Source organism: Phaseolus vulgaris, chromosome 2 (genome assembly GCF_051622355.1).
Source record: "Phaseolus vulgaris cultivar YP4 chromosome 2, ASM5162235v1, whole genome shotgun sequence".
Taxonomy (NCBI): domain Eukaryota; kingdom Viridiplantae; phylum Streptophyta; class Magnoliopsida; order Fabales; family Fabaceae; genus Phaseolus; species Phaseolus vulgaris.
In genome coordinates this window covers 42579776-42588954 of record NC_143499.1, presented here as the reverse complement: position 1 = coordinate 42588954, position 9179 = coordinate 42579776, and the positions used below count along the sequence as shown (strand labels likewise).

General features: G+C 28.7%; 1 protein-coding gene and 2 non-coding genes across 4 annotated transcripts; all 3 read left to right on the top strand.

Annotated features, from left to right (window-relative positions):
- Window positions 1-266: 266 nt before the first annotated feature.
- Window positions 267-340, top strand: TRNAR-UCG (transfer RNA arginine (anticodon UCG)). The gene has a single exon. It is a non-coding gene; the product is annotated as a tRNA-Arg (tRNA).
- Window positions 341-1431: 1091 nt separating this feature from the next.
- MGT6 (magnesium transporter 6) lies at window positions 1432-4649 on the top strand. 2 transcript variants are annotated; one of them, XM_090298896.1, is made up of 5 exons: window positions 1462-2077; window positions 2234-2467; window positions 2555-2676; window positions 3222-3506; window positions 4153-4649. In XM_090298896.1, the coding sequence occupies exons 1-5, from the start codon at window positions 1729-1731 to the stop codon at window positions 4429-4431; spliced, it is 1269 nt and encodes a 422-aa protein (XP_090155022.1). In that variant the 5' UTR covers window positions 1462-1728; the 3' UTR covers window positions 4432-4649. The 2 variants fall into 2 exon arrangements, with proteins under 2 accessions (XP_068470260.1, XP_090155022.1); XM_068614159.2 differs by having other exon boundaries at window positions 1432-2077; window positions 2234-2676.
- A 928-nt stretch (window positions 4650-5577) lies between these two features.
- Window positions 5578-5650, top strand: TRNAF-GAA (transfer RNA phenylalanine (anticodon GAA)). The gene has a single exon. It is a non-coding gene; the product is annotated as a tRNA-Phe (tRNA).
- The last annotated feature ends 3529 nt before the right edge of the window (window positions 5651-9179 follow it).

The window sequence follows — 9179 nt, the reverse complement described above, 5'->3', positions numbered from 1 at the left end:
TTATATTAAGAAATTGACTTTAATTCAACTCAACCTTATAAAATCGGCTCATAAAATAAGATTTGCACTCACTTTCGTACTATAAAATATATTTATCTCTTTTCTTTTCTTTTTCAATTTCAATCATCCAACATTATTTAATTAATATTTTTACTTTATTTTATCATCACTTTTTTATTCCTCCACCTCAATCATCATTTTTACCAAACTCAAGAGTAATAATCAATACTATAAATAAAATAAGGTTACTATAAATTAACAATTAAGACCGCATAGCGCAGTGGATTAGCGCGTCTGACTTCGGATCAGAAGGTCGTGGGTTCGACTCCCACTGTGGTCGTCTTTAAACATTTTTCATTTGTTTTTCAAAATTATATCTCTTCTAATATTACTTTAACTTTAAAATCAATATTAACCTTCATTATTTCTTAATTAATGATATCACAACCCTCCGAAAATTTTAAATAGGTGAATAAATATTTAAAAACATTATTTTAATATAAAATATATAATTAAATTAACTTATTTTTATATTTATATATAGTTTTACAACAAATATAAATCTGAATGAAATAAGGAGTATAAATATTAAGCAAACATGTATTTTAAAATTAGAGTAAGATATGTTTCTTTTTATCTTATAATTAGTTTTCAACAATTTACTAAATGAGAGACTAAATTAACATCAATCCTTTAGTGTTTTATTTGACTCATTTCTTTAATAAATGTAGTTAATCAATTCAAATTGTTTTATTTCTTTAATAAATGTATTTGACTCATTTCTTTAATAAATGTAGTTAATAAATGTAGTGTACGACATTCAAACAGTTTTTTTTTTAAATTTAAATTTAATTTTTTTTAGTTTTAAATTTAATATTAAATTTTTTTAGTTTTAAATTTAAATAATGATAAAATAATATAATAAAATATTAATATAAAGATAAAATATAAATAAATTTGTTTATAAAAAAACAGATATAAATGAAAAATCTTCTTTATATTCTTTATATATAGTATATATTATATTAGTTTCAAAATTCTCTAAATTTTTAAGATAATAAAACTAAATTTTAAATTTACTACTTTTATAAAAAAAATTACATTAATAAAATTAAAATCGATAATTAGTTGTATTAATTAAAATATTAATATAGATAAAATAGGAAAATATGTATACTAATTATAATGGAGAATCTTTGTATACAAATATAGATATAGATATAAAAAGTAAAGAAATAAAAGTACCAGAAAAATCATTTTGCAATAAAGATATAGATAAAAAAAAATTATGATTATTAACAATAGTATAGATTACGGTTATATAGAAAATAGTTAATATAATTAAATAAAAGTCAACTATTACATATATTTTTTAATATAGTTTTCATAAAAAAAATTATATGTATATTTAACATGGCATTATTTGAATATAATAAAAATGTGAATGGCCATGAATGAAAAGGTGTAGAAGGTATTATTGGTTGGTATTGGTGCGTGGGAAATAAAGGGTATTCATTCGGGCTGAGAGAGAGTGCGGCGGAGGAGTGTCTCTTTATGGAAGACGAAAGCGGAGAAGGTGAAGGACGACGACATCATCATCCAAACCTACCTTCACTCTCTCATGTTTTTAATCCATTCAGTGTAAACAATAGTAATCATAATCACAAAACACTAACTCATAATATTAATTCCAATTCCAATCCCTAATTATTATCGATTACAATTATAATGGGTAAGACTCCCTTCTCCTTCCGCCGCTCCGTTTCTCGCCGTCGGCCCAAGAAAACCACCGCGCCACCCCAACCTCGGTCTCCGCCACAGCCTCCCTACGCCGCCGGGATCACCGCCTCGCCGGATGACTACGCGAACAACCGTCTAGTCGCAGCCGCAGGTTCTAGCGCGTTGACAAAGGCGAAGAAGAAGACCGGCGGCGCCCGGCTCTGGATGAGGTTCGACCGGTCTGGCCGGTCCGAACTCGTGGAGTGGGAGAAGAACGAAATCATCCGCCACGCAGGGATTCCCGCTCGAGACCTGAGAATCCTTGGCCCCGTCTTCTCCCACTCCTCGAACATCCTCGGTAATCGAATTTACCTTTTCGATTTTAATTTGAATTGTATCTGTTAGTAGGGTTTTGATTAGAATTGTGTTTGTTTTGGATGCCATTGTGGATGCTATTATGATTAAGAATGAAGAATGTTAATCGTGTTTTGTATTTTATTTATTTTTATTGCAGCTAGAGAGAAAGCCATGGTAGTTAATTTGGAGTTTATAAAGGCTATAGTGACCGCCGAAGCAGTTTTATTGCTTGATCCTCTTCGACAGGAGGTTCTCCCCTTTGTTGAGCAACTCAGACAGCAGCTTCCGGGGAAGAGTCAACCGAAACTTCTCGGCGCCGTGGAGGAACATGAAGGTGAAATGCAGGGTTCTAATGGCGGACAATGGTTGCCTACGCCGGAGACAGCTGAAGGTTTGCAGTCTGAGCTTCCTTTTGAGTTTCAAGTTCTGGAGATTGCTTTGGAGGCTGTATGTACTTATCTGGACTCCAATGTAGCAGACCTTGAGAGAGGTGCTTACCCTGTGTTGGATGAATTGGCTAGGAATGTAAGTACCAAGAATCTTGAACATGTGAGGAGTTTGAAGAGTAATCTCACGCGGTTGCTGGCACGAGTGCAGAAGGTATGTTACATGAGTAGTACCATGTGGTTGTTCTTTGGTGGTTGTTATGGCTAAGTTATGTCAATAGTTCTTTTGTTAATTGAGATTGAGGATTAACCTTTGGGAAAAGAGATGTACTAAATCTACCAATTGGATTATAATTTTGCAGGAGTCTGATTTCATTTTATTTAATGTTGTTGGTTGAACTGGTCAAGACACTTAACAATAGCCCAAGGGAGATTAGAATTAATATAAGTGCCACATAATTTTTTATAGTTATTATGCATTGAGATGGTTGAATATTTGTTTGAGCAGTAATGTGTAGTTGCACTGCATTCAATATGTTGTCCTTCTTGAATAAAAAAAAGTTACTTTTTATCCAAATATAATTTTTAGTTTAAGTTGTTGATTGTTCTATTTTCAATAGTCATATATTATTATGCTTTCAATTAGATGAGAGGATTTTGTTCACCGTTTTGAAAAATTATTGCAGGGTCTTTTACCATACCTTGTATGTGATCATCTTTGAAATATCATACTTAAAAGTGCATGACTCTCTTTTACAGGTACGAGATGAAATTGAACATTTGTTAGACGACAACGAAGATATGGCACAACTATATTTGACAAGGAAGTGGCTGCTGAATCAACAATTTGAGGAGGCTCAATTGGGTGCCACAACCTCAAATAACCTTCCTAATTCTGCCCGTGCTATTCGTCGACTTGGTTCTAACAGAAGTGAAAGTCTTGTGACCAGCCATTATGAGGATGATAATGATGTGGAGGACTTGGAGATGTTGCTTGATGCATATTTCATGCAGTTAGATGGAACTCGTAACAAGATATTATCTGTAAGTGTTCTAACAACCAGATTGTGGTCCAGTCAAGTCTGTCAAATTTTGAATATTGAAACTGCTGTATTTACTTGGTTGTACTATTTTTCTGTCTCATTTGTACAGTGATCTTGGGCTTTTAGATGTTAAAATCCATATGTTTCATTTGCATGCATTACTCTTTTCTCACAAACTTAGTTGTGTCTTCTGATACTTACAAGAGATATAATATTGCAATCTTTTGCTATCTCTTGTTTTGAGGATAGAGAAGGGAAGCTAGACTGTTTGCTAGTTTCTATTAGTCACTACAGGAAGCTTATCCTTAAAGATTCCCAGCTTTGATAAATCAATTTATGCTTGCCCTCTATAAGATAGTGTGGTACTGTGGTAGTTTTTCCCAATATTGTTTCACTTCTGGATTTAGGAAATATATTATTATATGTCTGGTTGATCTGCAAACAAGTGGTTGTGACCTTATGCTGATTTCCTATTTTTGTTTAGAAGAATTTTTATGCTGAGCATTTATTTACTTGAAATGTTAGCTGAGTTTGGTTGTTTTTTCTTGAATGCCAAATATTGCGGAAATTTGATTGGAATGGTGATGCTGTTTCAATTAATTGTTAAGTGGTATAAGTCTTACTTCTTTATGACTACTGATCTTCAGGTGAGGGAGTATATTGACGACACGGAAGACTATGTCAACATCCAACTCGATAACCATCGAAATGAACTTATTCAGCTACAACTGACATTGACTATTGCATCTTTTGTTATTGCTATTGATACTTTGATTGCTGGTATATTTGGTATGAACATTCCTTGTAAATTATATGATATAGATGGAATATTTTGGCCCTTTGTTTGGAGCACGTCTGCAGCTTGTGTACTCCTTTTCTTCCTTATTTTAGCCTACGCAAGATGGAAAAAGTTGCTGGGATCATAAGCTGTAGTGGATTGTATCTTCTGATCTGAAGAACCGACAGGAATGTATCAGGGTTTCTTAGGATCATAAGCTTGTATCTTCTGATCTGAAGAACAGACAGGAATGTATCAGGGTTTCTTACAATAATTTTAATAGTTGATGTATAGGATGTTCCAACATCGCTTTTAGCATAATGTGGTTCATATTTGATATTAATCACACCATTTTTCATTTTGGAACTGTTGTGTCGTGGGCGTGCGTTTGTGTTGGCTCCTTTTTTGTGGTCCGTGTGTGCATGTGCATGATGATTGCATAAGGAAAAGGAACATTGTGTGGCTTTAATGTATGAATAATCAATCACATCGTACAAATGGATAGATAACATAAAAAGTAGGGATTAGTAGAACGTGGAATTTTATATCTGTAATGTTCATATACTTTTTCATTTTCAGCCACACTTGAATTGATGTAAAAATCACTTCATCAAATTGTTTGTTCATTGTATGACTTTTTGAAAAGTTGTTACATTACTATTTTCACAAATTATAAGTGCTATCCTTTAGACAGATTGAGAAGTCTTGGAACAGATGCTTTAAATATTTTTTTTCTTTACCTTAATATTTCAACATTGAAATCACAACACGTTTTGCCCAAGACATGAGCTCAGAAATGTGATTGGAAATCTCTGAAACATATGACTTTGTGCATTCTACTAGTTAATTTGTATATTTGATGGAATTTCTTTTACCTTTGTGAATTTCACACCTCATAAACAAAAGTCAGAAAGAGTTGTGTGCTATTAGCCCCTCAATATTAAAGACAGGTTAATAATCCTAAAAAAATATAAAAACGAGATGAAAAATTACGATGGTGAACATAGATTTGTTTTGAAAGCATCATTAGCATTAAAATTTGAAAAATCATGAGAAATAAAAATATACGATACACGTTTCTGGAACTGATGCATCCAAAAAAATGGGTGGATAACTCTAGTAGAGTACACCTACAGTGCAACAAACACATCAGTTTATGAAATAGCCACTATTTCTTTAAATTTAAATATATCTAACAGATTATACGTTTCTTTCTCATAATGGTAAACATGTTTTGCTAACTTCATTTAATTTACACGTATATATATATTTTAGTTGTTTGTATTTACAACTTGCGGGGATAGCTCAGTTGGGAGAGCGTCAGACTGAAGATCTGAAGGTCACGTGTTCGATCCACGTTCACCGCATTTTATATTTTTTACGTTGACCAAATATTGTATAATTTGTTGACTGAATGTGCGTTGCCATTATTATAATATTATTTGTCTTTAACTAAGTTAAACGAATGCGCAAATACCACTTTTAAATATATTTATCCAATAAAATAGTAACTACATTCTCTTATGCACAAAACTTAATCATATAATAATTTGGAATTGTAGAAGATAATGAAAGTCGCAGGAGCAACACTATGATGTAAAGTAAAAATAACATTTTATTTGATAATGTCCCTTTTATTATTATTATTATTTTATATGAGAATAATGATAAATTGAAATTTATTAAAAAAATGAAAGATATTAATAATAGATTTAGAATGTGTTTGGAGATGCCCTGGGTGATGGGAAGTTGGAAACTCTAACTGCTTGTCCCCTTCATGTGTGGATTTCCTGTCTTTACACCTCACTCTCTCTTTTCCACCATTTTCAACTTCACCACTCATCTCAACCACATTATTCATTCTTTTCAATATCATAACTTTTATTTTCATCACATAATTATTCAAACAAGTTACATCAATCATTTTATATTCAAAATTGTTCAAGTTCTAATTGAATAATACTCCAAGATGAAAATTTAATATATTATGCATGAATTATTTCTAAATTAATTTAAGTGATTCATAAATTTAAGTATTTTTAAGTATATAAAATATTTTTTTATTTAAGTATTCTAATGTTTAATTTTTGTCGTTAATGAGATAGTTTCACTGTCACTACTGTATTATCATTTTCAACTCACCAGAACTTATTCATTTCGTCTTCAATCACCTCTAATTTGTGAAGTAATTTGTTTATTTTCTTTTTTCAAAATGAGTTGAGTAGCAAGTTAGAAAATAGAGACAAAAAAAAGAAGATGATTAACATACTAAAGACAAATTAATAAAAATAACAATCAAATCATCTCATTAAAAGTAAAATGGAAAAACGCACTATTTAGATAAAAAAAATACTTTCAATTCTCAATCAAATAAATTTTTTAATTGAAAATTAATTAAGAATACTTAAAATCTAATCAAACATTTATTATATTGTGATAAAAGTTATATGAATCAAGTTCTGAAACACTATCCCGTCAATTTTTATGTCTACCTATTAGATATAAATCTTTTTTTCAAATAAATATTCAATCCAACAGTATGTATGAAATATTAATATGTAGATGATTGTGACCATTTATTGTATAGTTTTATAATTTTATTTTACTATCTTATAAAATAATATGTTTAATTTACTTTGCTACACCTATTCACCATGAAATACTTAAATGAATAATACATGCTTTAAAAAAAATATCTGTGCAGAAATTTAATTAATTAATTTCTTATAAATTTTAGTCGTATTTAAAATTCTTATTTTTGTTGTAAAAAATGTCTTCTTTGGGAAATAAAGCACACATTCTTCCGTTCAGTCAATTGAATAACATTTATGTGATAAATCTTCAGATTTTCAAATAAGAAAAAATAGAATGTAAATTATATAAGAAATCAAGAAATTGGTTAGGAGAACAAAAATTTAATTTGTTAATTATCTTTCAAGTGAAAAATATAATGAAAAATATAAGAATTCTCCCTCAAGCAAAAATAGTTATGAAAGTGAATTTGCTATTAGTCTTATTTATACTTAAATGATCAATTTTTGCCCAAACTAAAAAAAACTTTAACTTTAAAAATTGCTTTTCAAATACTATTTTATAATTGTTTATTATTTTAATTAAACTTTATGTAAATTTTTATTTGTGTATATGTAATTAAAAACAATTAGATTATGTGTTTATATTATTTTCTTTGTATGTTTCGATTGTTTAAAAATCTATATTATTTTCTTTAGGGTTTAGGGTTTAGGGTTTAGGGTTTAGTGTTTAGTGTCATAACTTTACTGAAAATCATATAAATCTATATTATTAGGTGGTGAAAGTCAAAAAATGTTTATATGATTGAGTTTGCGGTTTGAAAGATAACTGATATAACCTGTTATATGAATTAATCGTGTCATGTGAGATTATTTGATATTGAGATTATTATGTGCATGGTTGTGTATATTTTACAACAGGGTAGTATGACAAGTGTAAATACTTGAATTTAAGTTGATGCACGAGTCTTGCGAAAGTAAAATCAAATGTTTATGTATGTTAGTTAGTGGAGTTTTGACATGATGAATATAAATTATAAATTATTTATAAACACTTCACTTTTTTTTTTAAAAATGTAAGGGATGAAAAGTGATTAATTATATGTTGTGTATTTTTTACAACAGGGTAGTATGACAAATGCAAATATTTGAATTTAAGTTGATGCACGAGTCTTGCGAAAGTAAAATCAAATGTCTATGAATGTTAGTTAGTGGAGTTTTGACATGATGAATATGGATTATGAATTATTTATAAACACTTCACTTTTTTTAAAAAAAATGTAAGGGATGAAAAGTGATTAATTATATGTTTGTGATCATGTTGAAAGTTTTGAAAAACATGTTACCCTATTTTTTGTTTTTTATTTCTTTAAAACTTGTGATATTGTGTTTTACACATAAGCAAATGATATTACTAGTAATAAAACTTCATATTAAACATAAAAAATATTCTAATTTTCTTTTTTATATATCTCACATTCATTTTTAAATTATTTTTTCACAAGGCTAAAACTTATTTAATACATAAATAGCATACTTATTGTGGGTAATTTATATAAGCGTAAGTTAATTTTAAATTTATTTTGTATTCACAATTTTTAATTTATTTTACTTATTAAGTTTGTTATTAATTAAAAAAACATTTATATTTGAAATTTTTGTCGTTTGAGATTGAAAAACAGAAGATCGTATATCATTTAAAATATAAAACCACATCTCAATGCAAACTTAAACATCACATAAATGTTTATTTAAAAACACATATTATATAGAAAAACATTTTCTTAAATTGAATTTGACCAAGTGTTTGAGTCCATATTTCCACTATATAATTTTCTTAAAAAAATGAAATCAAATATATTTTTTAGTTTATTATATAAACTTAACATCTCTTATACCAATAAGTTGCATTCGAGTTATTAAAATATTTGAGATTTTGTAACTAAATTTATTCATTTATGAAATAAGAACTTTTTTTTTTCAATTTTAGGTATATTCAGCAACCCATTCATAAGTGAAATGGAGCATTATCATTAGATGATGGATTAATCCCTTTTTTTGCAAACTGATGGTGACACACATGACATCATAAATTATATCCATGTCAAGTTACTCTTAAATGATCATAAAATTATTATTTTTAATTTAAATACAAAAAGTGTTTTTTAAAATATATGTGGAAAATGTTTTTGTAATTAGTTAATTACATTTATCCATTTTTTTGTTTTAATCATTTTGAAAACAATCTGGAAATAGGTTAAACAACTATGGCATTAATTAAAAAACATTGGTTAAAAAATTGCAATGTATATTTTCATGGAAATAGGTTACCATGTCTCACCTCAACATTTATGAGGAAAAGAAA